Here is an 18,629-nt window from a genome sequence, read left to right on the forward strand (position 1 = left end):
GCTTTGAGAGTATCTTTTAAAAATCATAGATGTGACAGTTTCATAAAGAAGGTCCGTTTTCATTCAACAAATCAGTTATGGCAACGATCTTGGTGATCTGTGACCCCCCCGTGGATCAGTCAGTCTTTGGAATTTTCCTGCTGTACATCCCTGTGATGAATGTGCAGAGGGGCGGTGAATAAATGAACAGGGATTTAAGTCAAGCCGTGTTGACCCCCTTCCTTTTGAAAAAGGATTGGACGAACACTTGCAATGGGCTGAGCATTAGTCCATTAGGATTTACATAGAGTAAATGTCAACTAGTGCGTCTACATGTCCATTAATATTGTAGCTTTGAGATTCAAATTAGTATTCATCTCATCTGGACATGATGTTTACTCGGGTAATGAGAAACCTGCCTATTCGTATACATGCATATGCAATCTTGACAATTTTCATGTTTATGATCGTCTGTTTGCTGTTGGGTCTTTATTCCTCACTTTCTCAGTCACCGTGTCCTTCCCTTACATAAAAGTGGTCAGAAAGCTTGAGCAACACATTCAGGCTGCTCACTATAAGGATAGAATGTTTCTTATGTACAACACGAAACCAAGATAATTTACAAATCAGATCATAACCAATGAACACGTGGAAATGCCTCTGCATTCAGGCCTTAAAAATGAAGTGAATGAAAAAGCACTAAAAAGGATCACAGCATTGGGGTGGCTGTGGCTCAGAGGTAGAGTCAGTCACCTCTCCACATGAAAGATGAGGGTTCAAGCCCCAGCGCCTGCAGACTCATGCCCGATGTAGCCCTGGGCAAATCACTCCCCCCCCCCATGTCGCCGCTGCCGCCTGGCCAGCGGCTTGTGGATGTGTATGATTGGATTAGTAAATACTGATGGACACATAGCTGCCTCTGCAATCAGTGTGTGAACAGCGCTTTGAGAGCAGTCATGAGACTAGAAAAGCACTGTACAAGCTCATTTACATTTACAGTGGTCTATGGTCACTGACTGAGCACTGCAGTGATTAAGGGACCTACTGACATTTAGAATAAAAAAAGGTAAAACCTTAAAAAGTGTTAGTAGATGAGAAATGAACTTGATTTATGGTTCTTTGGTACAGGGATTTGGTGGGGATGAGGGTCTGCCTACCTTTATGTCATTTTAAAGGAATGTTCGTGGTACTTTTTTTCTTGTGCAGCACCATCACCTTTTTCTTTCCTCTAATAATTTTAGTTTTAATCAGAATTTTTGACTGCTTACTGTAATAAAAAGTAGAAACAAAAGAATCCTAAGAACAGCTGCAGATCCGTTTAGGGCAGAACATTCACATAGTTTTACCTCCTCCTCCAACATACAGCATGTAAACATATTGCAGGAATATTTTGGAAGTGTGTGTGTTTGTTTGATGAGGGCAGGTCCCATGTTAAGGTGTAAAGACGTAAAAAGGCAGCCTGTTTTCTGTAAGCCTAGTGAAGGGAGCCATTCATTCAGCTGCTGTAAAGCTTCTGTCCCCGGTGCTCAGCGGACACCTCCCACACACACACACACACACACACACACAAGCTTGCTTGCAACATCATGTAAAGTTGTTAGTGATCAAAGATCTGTAATTTTTCATCTGTATTCAAACTAAATGCTGGATTTTATTTTATTATAGTGGAATGTGTATAGTTTTATGATTTCTCAAACAGTTTGAACATACTAATAATTTATGCAAAACATGCAAAAACAGGGTCAAGGTTTAAAAATACCAGATTATTTTTTCCAAATTCACGACATACATACCGTCACTTAATCCCTTGGGAATTAAGGAAACCAGCATCATATGTCTACTAAAGCTCTTCTTGACCATGTTCACTTATTAGGATTCCTCATGTGTATGTCTCTGGTGTCTTCTTAGTCAAATCAAATACACAGATTAATGCTCCTCGCTTAAAGCTGAGGCAGCTCTGTTAGCATGTCTAAGTAAAAGACACATCAACTCATCCAAGTTAAACTGCTCTAGTTATATTAAGCATTTCATTTTTAAAACATTGAATAACCAATTAGCTTTCGGGATATTTTGTTTCACATGCAGTACAGTGAAGAAAACATAAAATCAGAATATTGAGAAAGACAGCGCGGGGAAAATGTCACCACAGTCATAAGAATCATGTAGACATATTTCTGTAGTGAATGGGAGGATTGTGTCCAAAACAGGAACCGCTTTTAATGACTAAGGAACATTCCAGTATTCTGATGCTCGGAGTTAGAAGCAGCAAAAGAAACAAGACCAACCAAACATAGAAAGACAATTTCATTTTTTATTGTATGTGTCGTTTTTTTTAGCTTTCAAGTTTAAACTTAAACAGCCTTCTTAAATAAAACAATATGAACACAACTTCAATGGCACAATGAGAAATTGTCCAAATCAAAAAGATCAGTGTAGGCACAGATATGCTAATGTTGACATTGACATATGCTAAAGGAACTTTTAAGTCTGAATCTGTCTGATCTGTAATGATACATAATTCTAAAAAGACAAAAAAAAACACATCTCTTTAGTCTTTCACTTCTTTGGTTTCCAGTCTTTACACCGTTGTTGATGGAAGGAACAAACAAAGGATTTGATGTAAAAGGACACAAATGTCCAAAATTAAGAAAATAGTGTCCAGTAGTACTTTAATATTACACAAACAATAATTGGCACCTTTACAAGTTAAAAAAGTGGCCATATAAAAATCACTGCAGCACTGAATGAACCACAACCCAGTGGTGTCCGTGTACTGACAATTGGACCACAATTTAAAACTACAAGTTCCTCATTTGGAACCGCTCAGCAGCACCAAAAGTATAACTGCATGTCACATGTTCAGAAATGTTCCGATTGTCTGTTCAGGTAAATCACAGCTGCTCTACAAAATAAAGCTGGAGCAGATGATTGTGCTGTTCATAGCTGATGCCCAAGCTCTCTCTGTTTTGCTCTGAAGACATCCACACCTAAACAAACGAATGCAAGTAACATGGAAGGATAGCTTCTTAAAGTCTCTGCATTTCCTGAATATTGGAACGTTTCAGCAGTAGTTACAATCTGGATGCTTTTAGAGGCTAGGTTCAGATTTTTTTTTAGAAGTACCAGCTGTAGCTGTGGCTCACAAAGTGTACATGATATGTTGTATACCCAGTGTGAAAAATACAGCCAATGGTAATGCTCAGTTACTTAAAGATTGAGGGGTCAGCTCGTTCCCGTCCTTCCGCGAGTTTGCTTAAGGACTCGAATCGCTTTGGTCTATCGTTTTGCAGAATTTCATGAAATGTACGGAGAAATATCTAGAATCATGGACATATACACAAACACTTCTTTTTATCAAATGTCACTCAGCAGAATTTCTAACTTATGTATTTCAATTTGAAGCTGCTTTTGTCACTGCAACGCAAAGACTCTTGTATATGGCCATAGCGCCATAAAGTCCACTGGGGTGGTGGTCGAAGACAATGGAAGAGTCTGAAACACGCAAAACCTTAGAGACACAAGTTCAAAATGTGTACAACCCACAAGTTAAGGGTAGATCATTTCAGCGAAACAAGTAAATGACACGTTTTTTTTGTAGTTTCCTTCATTTACTCTATTTTTACCAAAACAATTATCTCTTCTTCTTCTTTTTTAAACCAGGGAACCCTGAAGGCTGCTGGGAACGTAATTTGTGCTACCACCATGTAATGTGGTTGTGCTGACTGACACGAAAAGAAGCTTTCATGTTGCGGACACGAAATACACTTGAATAACATGAGTTTGAAATGTGTGCTGGTTCAAGGACGTAATTGGGAAGAAGCAGTTAGGCTAGACGTGGTTTGAGAGAAATGCTGCTCGTGGCTCTTGTGTAGTTTCAAAGATGTCTTGTTTCATATTGCACCCTCTTAGTTGAGGTTAAGCCTACTCTCGAGGAACACATGGTTTCCTTTAGAATTGGTGGGTTGAGAACTCTGCAGTTGAGGTTGGGACTGTCGGGAAGCTGCGTGCAGTCACTGAAGCTAAGCTAGCTGTCAGTTGGTCAGTAAACCCTTAAACGTATACTGCTGTTTGCAAAACCACACTGCCTGGCTTTAAACATGCCACATGGGGGTAAACGTTGAAATTTAGTTTTTAGTCATAGTCTAAAAGTAATGAAATAACTACTAAACCCATCATTTTTGAGACACAATTATTTGGCAAAGTAATATTTCAATTAATAATTCTTGTGAAAACAATGGCTTTATAATTCTTTAGAAACTCAACCAACACTTTTTATATTGCCAAAAATAACTTGATATCACAGTTTTTTTGTTTGTTAGAGAAGGAGGAGAGTTTTCCTGAACCCTACAGCATTTCTCATCACCCGTAGAGGTGTTAGAAAGATCACTCTTCATAACCTTTACAGGGAGGAGAAAATATTACAGAAACCATGTAACAAATGGATAGTGGGTATTGTGTTGTCAGAGACTTGTGAAATTCTGAACCTATTCAATTTACACTTTGCTACAACCCAGAACAAGAACACACATTGCTATGGTCATTATCACGTGTCCAATGACTGAACTCATAATTCACCCAGAACTTTAGTTCTTTCAGTTATTGTCCTTCAGTCTCTCCCCACTTTTCTGTGTCTTTACAGTGTTATGAGGTTGATTTTAGAGCACCAGGATTTTTACCCTCAATTTGACACAACTTCCTCTTGCAAATAAGCACCCTTCAGATTTGTATACTGATGCAAAGTCAAGTATTTTAGATGACAAAAGATGATGAAAAGGCATTGGCAAAACTTCTAAGATTTGCTTTACATTCTGTCTAAACATCTTAAAAGAGGCTCTCATTCAATTCCATCTAACCTTTACTAAAAAGGAAGGCAATTACAAAACTGATGAATAAGTAAAGAGGACCTTCATGTCTCTAAAAGCATCCGACAACTAATATCATCACAGTTGTCCAGCTTACCTTTACCCATAAAGTATAGGTAAGATTTTATCTATACCCATTATTTAACTACTGTTCTCATCAGCACATCACAATTACAAGTGTGTGAACACTTTATTAACTGGATCACTCCTGTTTGGCTTTTCAATATGAAGCACCATTGAACTTGATTTAAATGGGAGGGCTGGATGGATCGATCCAGTCTTCATGGTTAGTCCCCCAATTGAATTCTATTTTCTCTGCTAGTATTTCAGATTCACACCTTTGTAGCACCAGTGATGAAGATGTGAGCTGATCACTTTAGTAGTTCACAGGGTCAACAGAGACCCTATTAGTCATACTGCCAGAAACAAAGCTCAAATGTTCTACCAGCCTCTCTGGATTCAGGTTTATGCCTCTGCATATGGTAGGTGATACTGCTCTTCCCTCTTGTTACACCTTTTGGCTACGATTGCCAGGTAGAGCACCAACAGAATGAGCCAGTAGCAAGCGTAGAGTATTGTCCCTGCTATCAATAAGGCTTTTTCTGTCTCACTTAATGGGTCCTGTGTTTCACAGTAGATGGTATACACCACACCTCCGAGCAGCACCATAGCCCACACTGTGACAGGAACTGCGCCTATTAAGTTGATAACAATCTTTTTGCGACCTGATGTGCCCCAACCTGCCTTGTTGATGGTGAGCAAGGCAAATATTTTGGCAGGAAGCAAGCTTGACATGTAGAGCAGAGAGTAGAGGGACATGAAAATCATGACCAAGCTGCCACGAAGGAAACAGGCGTAGGTGGCCTTCACCATGCCGACCAGCTGGACTGTCAATAAGAAGAGCAGAATGTTCCACAGCCTTCCACGGTAGAAGAGATGGATAACCGTGGCAACCAAGAAAAAGGGGAAGAAGCCGGTAACCACGGACTCATAGGTCATCCAGAGGCTGTGCTTGTGGAACCACAGGGCATTGTAAAGCCACTCACGGAAGTAAGACTTGCTCCATCGTGTCTGCTGGTTGAGCCAACGCAGGTACTGCGTCGGTGTCTCAGTCTGGCACTGTGACCGCGCTGTGAATTTTGTCTTGTAGCCAAAACTGAGAACCCGATTAGTGAGGTGTCGGTCATCACCAAAGCTGCACTTAGAGCCTAGGAAGGTTTGATGGTACCAGGGCTCCAGGAAGCGCTGGAGCAAGGAGTTCCTGTACATCCCCAGAGGACCGCTGATACACTGGACGCATCCAAAGTAAGACTGGCAGGCCCGCTCAATGTTGAAGGCCATCCAGTAGCGCACGCTGCTGAGGAAGGAGATCCACGAGTCATACTTGTTCAGAATCTGGAGGAGTGGAAAGTGGAGAAGTTAGTCCAAAACAGTCAGAAGGGACAAAAGGAATAAGGGAACACCTTTACTTTTAATTGTATTGTCACATGTTGTATTGACTTTCTAATCACCTCCCTTTAAGTTGTATGTTCAAATATCATTTTAATAATAAAACAATGTATGTCCAGGAGAGTTTTTTAACACTTTTTACTAATCTGTCGAAATACAGACACACCAGTAAATGCAATTCACATGAGCAAACACATACACTTAGTTTGCTGGTTTCAAAGGGCGAACACAAAACAGACTGGTTCTCTGAACCAAAATGTTGGCCCTGATCACGCATCTTGACATGGGAATTGACTAAGAGCTTCCTTCTGCCCATGTAGGCAGTTGTAGTAATATAAAATGCAGGATTTTACTGCACGACAGCTGCTATCAAAAAACAACAAGGTTGGCAGTGCTTGTAAAAATGTGTTCTCATTGAATTTTCTCCTGCAAGTCAAGGCTGATGCCATTTGTTTTCTTGTAGCTGTAGTCTTTGGCCTTCATATAATTCATTATGACTAAAAAGTATAATATTTTACCTGAACGTCTCCACCAACCCCTCCCACCATTGGATCGTCCTCAAGAATCTTCAGCATTTCTATGGTGCATGCTGGGTCCAGAACAGTGTCTGAATCACACACCTGAAGAATGAAACAGCAAACACAACGCTGCAGGTCACATAGAGAATGCAATGTAGCCTAAAACCATTTGCCAAATTAAGGCCACAGGTGTTGTACATCATTGAGAAACATTGAGTCTAAAATTCATGAGAGGAATGAGAGGCTGCTGACAGACAACCCAGCTGCTTCATTTAAGCTGTATATACCTGGGTCAGCTGTGGACACGACTTCTGACCCACAGCACAGATATAGAGGTCATGCAACAGCTGGCCATGAAGCGAAAGAGACGTTTGTTCAATATGGACAAAATCCTCTTGGAATACAAATAAGAACACTCTTTGTACTAGAAATTCACTGTTGGTTGAAGGGTGGATGGATGGACGGACAGATAGATCCGGTAAGCATGGATTGGCAATCTTTCTGTAAAAATCCAAGCCTAACTGACTTCCTTTGGGTTATGGAGGGGACTGAACACCAGTCCTTCAAGCCAATATGAGCAGTCAGTACTCAGGCAAAAGCAGAGAGTATTGTCTGAGCAAACTCATATCCTCCACCCCAAGAATGTGGTGGGATATCTGTTTTTAAAAAATGAAATCATGCATCGTACAACTCTAGGTGACTTTGAACCAATAGCATGCAAACACTGCTCAGTTTCTTTTATAAAAATCTGTTTTACAGAGGGATTTTTGTATGAGCACCCCCTGCATGCACCAGCACAGAAGCAGAGCAGATATAAAATCACTTATGCAGCAGAATCAATTACAATTTGGTAGGAATGTGCACATGAATTCAAAATAGCCCTGCACTAATGACTTTGTGTAATTTGGTTATATTTACAGCCAGCCTCTAACTATATTGGTCTGTGGTGGAAATGTTTCAGTGTGGGCCCCTGCTGCTTATTAACTTAATAAAGGAAAACTTTGACTTTGAAGTCATTGCAGTTGATGCACAGAACAATGCAACAGGATAGTTGCACTTTCAACAGCAGTTACATCAAAGCCAAGTAAGTTAGACTCATGTGACATGGCAGGAGGATAGTTATAACTAAAAAAAAAAATCAAACCCAGGTGACATAATATAGATATTTTTTTCAAATTTGACAAAGGCCTGCCTGAGAAACTTTTTTTAAGAGAATGATTAGTAGGCTACTTATCTTTAATAGTAAAATTGGTGATTTAGTCCATTGAACTTGTCATGTTTTAAAATAAACTGTAAAGGTCGCATATGGTGCAAAATGCATATGTTTTTCTAACACTAATATGTGTCCCTAGCCCTTCTACAAACCCCCCCGATTATGACGTACAAAAGTCCGTCCTCTCCTGCTTTAGCCTGCTCTACTTTTCAGAAAATGTGAGCTCAAACAGGCCGCTTGGAGGTTTTCCCCTCATGACATCACAGAGGGCAGTAGCCCCTCCCCCAGGTGGGTGAAACTCCCCCAGCTAGGTGTTTGTTCTGCCCTCTGAATCTACCTTCTAGCTGTAAATGTTAGGGCATGGTGGGAGAAAGACTTAGTCACATCCCCATACAGAGACGGGTGTGGTCAGACAGCTAACTTACATTTAATACTATAAACACAGAAACAGGCTGTTCTGAGCAGGGCTGAATCAGAGGGGTTTAGAGACATCCTAAAATACAATATCGTAGTGGATTTTGAGCAAGACACTTTACAGACACTGAGACTTATTTAAACTTTTGAAAATGGGTATATGTGACTTTTAACATTTACAACTTAAATACCTTTCACTTACTTCTTCTGCACTATTTCAAAGCAGAACATGAATAGCGGTGTGTTGTGTGTTTGGGACCTTACCTGTACATAGTCCACGCTCTCCCCCAGCGCTTTAAAGGCAGTGTACATCACCTCTCTCTTCCCTCCCCATTCCTGCATGATGCAGGAGTAGCGGCAGCCTCTGACCAGCCGAGCCACTCGTACAGCCTCCTCCATATGGACGGTGCTCCTCCCTCCACCTTCCACACATCCTCCTCCGCTCCCATCACTGTGGTAGTTTCCCTTCCACACCATGCTACCAGCCTGGTCAGCCCCACCCATCACCTCCTGGAAAATGTCCATCATGTAGCGATCCTCTGGCCGGTTGCCGTCCACCACCAGCACCACCTTCAGGCCAGGGAAAGAGATCCGTCTGATGCTGCGGAGGCACTTCCTCAGGTAGTCTGGGTCTTCCTGGTAGGCAGCGATGCAGAGGGCTACAGTGCGACGGAGATGCTGAGGCCGGGCAGGGCTTCTCATCCGACGATGCTCCAGGAAAGCAAAAAGGCTCTGGAGGAAGAGGTGGAGAGAGAGGAAGGCACCATAGAGGCCAAAGGAGAGGTGGTGCTGCTCTGTGTGGATGAACTGGTAGCCTATACCACAAAAAATACAGCAGAGACAGGTGAAAACAAAAACCATCACACATTTAAATTCCATATAAGAAGTGGAATGTAGCCTTAATGTTTCAAAGCTGAAGACAACAAATTAAGACTTAGCCTTGCTTATACACCTACAATTACTTTCCTCATAACTTGTTTATAATTTATGTTGGTTATTATTAAAGTTCACCTGTGACATAGGCCAGCAAGATGGTGAAGAGGACCACCGCAGCAAAAAGGGTGGTGACCACGATGTTCAGCGCATTTCTGCAGCGAGAGGGCATCTGGAGATGAAGATGTCAGGCGGAGTAGACCCCAACAGACACCAAGGTGAGAATCCCGAAGTCCAAGGAGAGAGGTTCAGGGATAGTTTAGGGATTTGAAGAGTCAAGATGAGATGGGGGAGGGGAGGGGTAGAAACAAGGGAACCATGAAAAGAAAATTGAAAGTTGGTTAATAGAACACATTCACAGCATTGCCATTGAGAAATTCTCTTCATTTCGCTTATGTGGACGCACCCACTCCCAGCACACGTGAGGAGTTTGAGCATGTTATGCAGCACATGAAAGCGGCTGATTGACACAGGTCTGTTGTATACATCAAGTGAGTGCATGAGGAGGGCCTCAGGACTCTGGAGTCGGACTGAAAACTCTGACAGAGAGAGCTTGTAACGTCTCATTAGTTGACCTAAGTGTCACTTCCTGTTTGTTGTGTAAAACCTTTCATCAGCCACCATCAGTTGAAGGCTCACCGGCATCAGTCACTGACATCATAGTAATAAGAACCAGAGGAAACAGTCACTGCACAGTGTAGCGCTGGTTTACACCTACTATCTCTATAACTACTTAACTGCTGCAGTTAGCTCTCATAACAGAGCTACTATTACCAGAAGAATTACTCTGAACCACCATTGTTGCCAAACACATGAAAAACATATTCATAAAACTGATATTACTATTGTTGGTGTTTTTTCTACAAATACTATAACTCTATTTGTACTATAACAGCACTTGTTTTATTAATGTTGATGGTGTTTGAACAACAAGTAGCCTAAGGCAACTACTACAACCACTGATGTTAATAATGAAACTGTTACATTTATTTATTTTTTTATATACTTTATTAATCTCTGAGGGAAATTCGGTTGTACACTCTTTCATAGGGACATGCTTCTCACACACATAGGTCCGAATCACACGCACGCACAAACAGGACCTGTGAACATGCATTGGTGGAGAGATGTCAGAGTGGGGCTGCTACAAGCTGCTAAGCAGAGAACGCACCAGAGCAGTTAGGGGTTCGGTGCCTAGCTCAAGGGCACCTCGGCAGTGCTCAGGAAGTGCCCTGGCACCTCCCTAGCTACTGCCGCCCCTAATATATACTCCTGCTACAATCAGTATAATAATTATAATATCATATCATCCCATGATGTAACATTAAAGCTCCTTTTGGGAGTTATAAACTGATTATAAAACAGGTTAAAATTATTACTTATTACTTTTCATGATCTACAAAAGCAAAAGAGGTGATCAGATCAGAACAGATCGACGATAGCTCTAAGATTGATATCGGCCGATATATCAGATTTTGAGATTGATTATTTCTTTACAGTTAACTTTAATGCTTGTAAACACTGGGTATTTACAGCACGCTGCCAAACAGCATTTTCTTTTACATTTTTCAAAGATTCACAGGGAGTGATTTGTTTGGCTGTCAAAAGACAGCAGAAGGATTTTTCATCTAAAACACTTCTTATGCATGTACAGGAGAGGACAATGAAAGAGATGAAAGGTATTGTTTTGTTGACAGGGGTCATGAAATCAACCACAAAGTCCAAGTCTACTAAACCTTAAGTTCCTCACCGGAGCTTTAATATTATTAACCTTCAATTACCACTACTTCTAGCTACCGCTACAATGCTAACACTGCTAAGAAGAATAGATAGTATTACTGACACAAAACCATGAGTATAAACATTACAGCAATATTATTACAATGAAACCTACTTTTATTAAATCTTATTTTAACCAGAAAATTCTTCACCGGGTAACACCTCATTCAAGTTTGATGGACATTCAGTAACTTGCAGTGAAAGAACCTACAGCTGAACACCACCTGCCCTTCTCTTCTCCTCGCCTTCATCTTCCTTCCTCTCCCTAACTATCAGCCCCTCTGGCGCTCCCTTCTCTTCTCTCCTGGTTAATAGCTTTAATTAAAGGCCAGCCGGGGCTTGGCCAGCGCTCAGGACCAGTCGAAACGGAGGAACAATTCTGTCCTTTCATTCATGAAATTACCCTCAAACTGCCACTCCACCTGGCCGGGGGAGAAAAACGGATCATTACGTCTATACTCCTCTCAGAGAGGATGTAGAGATTTTCATGCTGGCACTGAATCACACTTCAGTCTCCATAGATCTGTAGTCTATGTGGACCACATCCAAGAATACTGTCAATGTGGTTCTGACAGACAGGGGGATTCTGAAAATAGAGGTGTAGAAATGCATAAGAAAACACTGGTATCAGTTTTCCTAATTTCTACTTGTTTCTCTTTTGTATCCTGGTACTGACTGATTTTGTCCTCTGATACAGGTATTCTTGTCGTAAATAATGACTTTGCTCTCATACTGGAAAAGATCCACCGAACGCAGATGAATAAATAAAAGATCGAAATTCTTTAAAATATTAACAGGTTTTTCATACACTCATTTTGAAATTCAATACTGTTCCTACATTTGTTCTCAGTTATAAATTAGAACTTTAAAAAGTTTGAAAGATCACAGCATATTAAGAGCAACCTTGTTTATTCATGATGCATATGCAAAACGCTGTTTGAGGCCACCGTAATGAAAATAGGTTACCTCTACTTTTCTGATAACAGCTTCACTGTATAATTCATCGGCTATTTGTTTAACACTCTCTTCTGTTTGCTCCATATTTACACAGACCTGAAAATAGCCAAAGTAAGTTCCAAACCTTATACTTTATAGGGGCCTTGTATAAAACTAACATGTTCAAATTAGACATTAACATCATTCAGAAGCCACATCTCTTTTGAGGATTGTTCAAGTAACCCGGATTATCTTGGAAACACACCCCTTTTTTCTTTTCATTATTTCTTTGATCCTCCACAGCAATGGTGCACTGTACGTCCCTGTGGGATATGTGCATGGAGCACATGTTGGCCACTTAGGGCAGAAGAGAAAAAAGGTTCTGCTCAATGTGTGATCCATGGTGGATTATAGCAGCAGGCTGGGGCAGCAAGGTCTAAACGCCCCGAAGCCTCAGGACAGATAACAAGCTGACATGGACTGCTTGATTAGAGGGCCACATTCACCAGAGGGGGTTGTTGGCTGCTAGGGAGCTGGGATTAGTCAGGGGACCAGAGGGGGGGACAGGTGCTATTAGCCTCAAGGTGACATCTGCTGCCGGGCCGTCCTGTCTGAAGCACATACTTTCTCTCAATGAATGCTTCAATATAAATTGTGAAATGAAACACTTCAAAAAGTGTTGTATACAAATTAGCTGATTTTTTCATTTATTATTTATAGGTATGTTAGATTCCTTTACTCTAAACAGCACAATGAAGCAGAATTCAAGAAGAGGCACAAGTCAGCAGCTGTGACTTTACAAAGGATCTTTTTCTCTATCATAACTCGAGGAAGGATACATTTCTAGTTGAATGCACAGAAACTGACCCCCAAATGACATCATCACAACTGTGAGGGAAGAAAGATCTTTTTTTAAGCAATCACCTCATGATCTTTTGTCCAGATTCAATCTATCAGGAAACCAGTCATTGTTGTGAGGACAATGGGAAAAAACTGCAGATCTGATAGTCTATGTCTTCTTAATCATGATGGTCACTTTCAGCTAGCCTGCTTATATGTTTTCATAGTTTACATCTTAATCCACATTAAGATTCAGGAAAGTCGTCTAGAACCACCAGGTAGTCGTTTGGCATGTGATGACCAGGGTTGGATGAATCCGAATGGAAAGAGAAGGGGAAGAAAAGAAGGAAAAAGTAATTCCAGTGATATTACAATTTCCAGGTCATAATCCTGTTGTATAAACCAACATTAGCGTTCCTGGTTGTGTCCCAGCAGTGGCAGAGCCACATGGGAAAGATCTCCTGCATCAATGCAATCCAATTGAAGGGGCTGGGAGTTCAGGTGATGAGTTGGGGAGGTGAAGCAGATTGGTAATTTGGCTTTGGGAAGGGGACTTTACCCAGCTGATGGGAAAAAGAAGGGGGGGGGGGGTATGTTCAGATAAGTGCTGGGTAAAACAAGAGGAAGAGGGAGCGAAGTTAGGACGCAGTGTTGGAATGGAGAAGTGTTGTATCGCCAGCTGTTCACAGTTAAGCACAATTTCAATGGAGGATGAAACATGGCAGAGTAAAGGTAAAAGGTCATGAGGGAGAATTACGATAAGAGACACTTTTGACTGTAAATTTATTTTTGACCAATCAGATCACATCACAGTGTCTGACCAAAGTGTCTTGTGTGTGTTTATAACAACTATAGGATTTTCTTCCTTTATGTTGTGGTACTTAAAGCTATGGTGTTTACCAGCCTCTCAGTAAAACACCTCCAAGGCCTAATATTTCTATTACCAGAATGCATTATGAAACTATTATTAATATGACGTGAAGTTTCCACTGCTATTGTTGCTGCCATGATTTATAAAATAATAAATGTATTGACCCTGACAAGAATATCGTTGGACTTCAACAGTAATACTAGGACTACTATTTAGTAAGTAGATGGTGAACTACCATTAATATATAAACATTTTTTTGTAAATAAATGATGAAATTATTTGTTCAAATCATTATTATGAGCATTTGATACAAATTAGTTTTATTTGTTTCCTCACACTAAAGAATTTTTGGTAATAATATGCAAGAGAGTTAATTTTATTTTCTTATGAACACTTCTGTCTAATGCACCTGTCAGTGTCCAGGTTTCAAATACTATATTTCAATAGATTAAAATGTTTTATCTGGAAAGTGTGCAACATAGCTAAAAGACAATCTTTTAACAAACTCCTGAAAACAATAAAATAAATGATGACTATTTGATATCAAGAGCTGTAATCATTGGTGTTGTGATGTCCAGCATGGATAAATATTTGTGGCCTAGCGTGACAAACAATGAAAAAAAGCTGTAAAACATGCGATTTCAGAGAGATTTGCCTCTAGAGGGCTCTGTCAGTGCCTCCATCTTTATAGCATAAACTCCTCTTTTACAGACTTTGTTACATAATAAACGATGTGATGAGGACATGGTAAAATCTAAAACAGTACTCACAGCTGAGGAGAGCTGTGTAAGGAGTGCATAGGCTGTCACAAAATGACCAATTGAAAGATGTCCATAACTGTATTTCCTGGCCTGTTTGATGCCAATCGGGGCAATTTAACTGCTACTGAAATGTGCCAGATTCTCATATTGTCCTCCATGTAAACTTTACCTAAAGGAAATCAGTGTAAGTTCATGTAAATCTCATCTCAAACATAGGTCATTGGTCACGGCCTTTTCTTTAAAATCAGGAATGGAAAATCTCAAAGAGTATCAGCATTGGGGCACAGATGGTCTAGCGGTTAGGTCACGCCCCATGTATGGAGGCTATAGTCCTCGAAGCAGGCAGCCCAGGTTCAAGTCCAACCTGTTGCTCATTTCCCGCTTTTCATTCCCCACTCTCTTTCCCCGGCTCCCTACTCTATCCACTGTACTTTTGCATGAAGGCAAAAGGACCAAATATAAAAAATCTTAAAAATGACCATGATTACTGGCTGTATTGCATCAATTCATTGAGCAGAGGCTCTATGTCCTCTAAGCAGCCTTAGACCAACAACAGGTTACAGAGGAAAGTTTCTATCAGCCTGTTGTTTGTTTAAACTTTAACAAACAAGTTCAAACAAGTACTCTGTTTCATCACATACCAAACACAACAAATGTATGAATGTAACTTTACTGACATAAAAACTTCATTAAACCAAAACCACAATCTGTTTTTAAACGTAACCAAGCAGCATGTTTACATTCATAACTTAACGCAAAGTAACATAACTCTACATAATGTAACACACATCGCAAGTAATGTAAAGTACTGAACATTATGGAATAAAACAGAATGCCACATAACATGAGGTAGAATGTCATGAAAACAGGTAACATGATGTATCATATTGAAACATAATGTGACCTGAGTTATAGTGATATAACGCAGTGTAAAGAAATGAAACATATTGCAACACAACAGGACATGATGTAAGTTGACCTGACATAAAGTTGTGTTGTGTAGTGAGACCTGTCGTTCGTATTGCAATATATTGTCAAGGAATAAAGCATAATCAAGCTGTTGTGAATTCATGCTTTAAATAAGGGCTGTGAAGTGTTAGTACTTGGAGGTTGATTGACCTGAAACAATTAAATATCCGTTGATTAACAGTTGTCTCTAAGCTAATAAAAATCTGTCTCAATAGGCCCCTAAGAGTAATGCGATAGAGAGGAGTTGTAATTACTCTTCCTAGTGGCATGTTTGGCCCCTCAAGTACAACCCAGCTCCCTTTGTTCATTCCCAAGAGCCATCATAAGGTTTCCAATCATTTGTGAGGTAACATCATGGACCTCAGGAAGCTGCAGAAATGCTGCAGCTAACAAACTGAACAGAATGAAATCATAACCCTCATGTTTATGCATGGAGTCTTTACAGCAACTGATCACCTTTGTTGCATTTCATTCCTCTCTTTCTTTCTTCTTTTAATACCAATACACTAAATGTAATCCAGCTTTTTTACCGGATCAGAAAGTGTTCTGACTTTAACCATAAGGTTTCACTCTATTCAAACTGCCTATCTGGTTGACTATAAAACCACCATGCAGGTCCAGCATGGTCATGATGCCATGGAAAATCTAGTGTTTTCTTTGGAGACGCCAGAAGCTTAAAAACAGCCACTCTGAGGTGTTCCTGTCTACTGTTTAACGGACTCTGTCTGCCTCTGTTCAGAGGAAACACGACACGTGTAGTACATGCCACACTGGGAGAGCAGAGTTGTTACTCTGGAATATCTTCCTAAAATCTCAAATCTTCCTCCTGAAAATCAATCAGAAAAATGCTACAACCTCCTCATCCTCTTCAAATGAATGGTTGTCTAACTCACTCACTCACATTCTCTCTCTCTCTCTCTCTCTCTCTCTCTCCCTCTCACAGACACACACACACACACACACACACACCCACATACACACACAAACACACACACACACACACACACACAGACACACAAATACACACACAAACACACACACACACACACACACACACACACACAGACACAAATACACACACACACACACACACACACACACACACACACAGTGTAAGGAAGAAAAAATATTTTCTCTACCTCACAGTGCAAACACGTTCATCGCAGCAGCCTGAACACACTCACCTCTTTGTCCGGCATTTTCTAACTCAGCTTTAATGATGGAAATCCAAATTTCCCAAAACTTTCCACTCTGTTTTAGTCCCTGTTGAATATGCTTGCTCTTATTTGTGAATAGTGTCATTCATCCTCTTCTCCAAAACCCTGCACATCTACCTGGAAAATATGACCTCCTCTCAGGTAATCTTCATCCTAAACGTTTAAATGCTCAGCTTGTCCTTTGTAGAGGTGACTCAGATCAAGAATGATTGCTCTTATCTCTAACTCAACATCATCATAAGTATCGGATTGTCAAACATACCTTCTTGATCCAGTGGACCCTCTGTCCTGCTCTCCCTCCGCCTGGTCCGTCCGTCGAGCCGGGACGTCCAGCCGTCTCCTCTCCTCAGCACAGCGCTCTCCTTGTTCTGTCCCCCTCCTCTCACCAGCTCACACTACATCTTTATTCCAGCTTGCTCACTTAATTCAGGAGATCCCACATCCAAAAATACAGCAGCAGGCAGGCAGCTGAAACCACCACCCTCCACCACTGCTCTCTATGAGCCAGCCTCCCCAATGCCTGCTCCTCCTCCTCCTCCTCCTCCTCCTTCTCCTCCTTCTATCTCCCAGGACTGTCCCAGGGCATGAAGCCCCCCGGCTGAGAGGTGAGGAGAGGTGCTCAGCCAGCAGCTGATGCTGGTGCTGACTTACATCTGTAGATTTCAGGCTGGGGGAAGCAGCCCGTCCGCTCTCTTCCTCTGGTGCTCTCCATCCTGAATGAAGGGCCGAAGTGATGTGAAGGTGAAGGTTGAGGGCCAAAAAATGGTGAGCCAAATCTTGTCCTCAAGTGTGATTTCTTCCTTTCCTGCTGTGATGAATCATCAGCCCTTCTGCCTCCCTTTTCCTCTGCCCTGTGCTGCAGTATCAACTCGTCCTTATATTTGCAGCAAAGCCTGATCCTTCTCCCTGCTCTGTCACACTCTCCTGCCTGGCTGGCACTGCTACGCTTCTCCTCCTCTCTTTTTCTCCTTTAACCCCCTCTCCCCACCCTCTCTACTTTCATTTTCTCTCCCTCCTCCCCTTCCCTCTCCTTGGACACCCCAGCTAGCTCCCTATCTCTCTGCAATGCAGCCAGCAGCCTCCAACAAGCTGGGGGACTGCTTGACTTGAGCCCCCTCTCCTCTCCACCTCTCCCCCTGACTCAAAGCATCCTTTATGGGGCTTATTTATCTACCCTCCCTCCCTCTTATTACTCTCCTCTCCTGTTCCGAGGCTGCACTTGCTGACGTCCTGCAGGTTGCTCCACCACAGCTTGGCTGGCAGCCGGAGACAAACTGCAGTACCTCTGGGAATCAATACATGGCTGATAAAGCCACTCAAACACATTTCATTAAAGTCAGGTAATAGAGAGCACATTCCCTCAAACTGTCATAAGGAAATAAGACTGAAGAGGTTCCTACATTTAAAGTCTCACACTCCCCTCTACCTTTCTAGTTCCCTGACAGACAGAATAATTACTGTAAAATACCTCTCATAGCTTTAACACGGCATCCCCTCTCTTTCAGTAGGGAAACTGAGAGTAAATATTTGTGAAGATTACTGTATTACAGAGATGGATAAGCAAAGTCTTTTATAAATTAATATAGCAATCTAGTTGAACAAGGGTAGCAGAGAAAAATGTATAGCTGGGTGGGGTTACAATTAAAACAGTGACTGCCCTTCCCAATGTTTCCCAGCCTATAGCCTTAAACCAGAATAAGTTAAACGTTGGTATCTTAGAAGCAGACATTTTGCTGATGTATAAGCTGAACAGCCAAGCTAATTTGGAATTGAATTTATTTATTTAATAAGGAAAGTGCAATTTAACATTGTTTCAATACAGAGCATGAAACTGATGTGCTGCACAGAGGGTTTTTTTAGCTCTTGCTAACAACTCTTTACCCTAGTT

General features: G+C 41.2%; 1 protein-coding gene across 1 annotated transcript; it reads right to left on the minus strand.

The window, feature by feature from the left end:
• Positions 1 to 4,515: 4,515 nt before the first annotated feature.
• On the minus strand, positions 4,516 to 17,663 carry has3 (hyaluronan synthase 3). Its single transcript, XM_061036404.1, has 5 exons — positions 17,004 to 17,663; positions 9,447 to 9,540; positions 8,700 to 9,250; positions 6,809 to 6,910; positions 4,516 to 6,236 (listed from the first exon to the last, which is right to left on the minus strand). The coding sequence occupies exons 2-5, from the start codon at positions 9,538 to 9,540 to the stop codon at positions 5,307 to 5,309; spliced, it is 1,677 nt and encodes a 558-aa protein (XP_060892387.1). The 5' UTR covers positions 17,004 to 17,663; the 3' UTR covers positions 4,516 to 5,306.
• Positions 17,664 to 18,629: the final 966 nt, after the last annotated feature.

This window comes from Labrus mixtus, chromosome 4 (assembly GCF_963584025.1).
Source record: "Labrus mixtus chromosome 4, fLabMix1.1, whole genome shotgun sequence".
In the NCBI taxonomy this organism is placed as follows: Eukaryota; Metazoa; Chordata; class Actinopteri; order Labriformes; family Labridae; genus Labrus; species Labrus mixtus.

Bases quoted from the DNA above. Each gene is read 5' to 3' on its own strand.
- has3 (XM_061036404.1), bottom strand. From the start codon at position 9,540: ATGCCCTCTCGCTGCAGAAATGCGCTGAACATCGTGGTCACCACCCTT. The intron at 6,911-8,699 runs GTAAGGTCCCAA...TTCATTCTTCAG, and splicing joins AGAGCGTGGACTATGTACAG to GTGTGTGATTCAGACACTGT. The intron at 6,237-6,808 runs GTAAAATATTAT...CCACTCCTCCAG, and splicing joins GGGTTGGTGGAGACGTTCAG to ATTCTGAACAAGTATGACTC.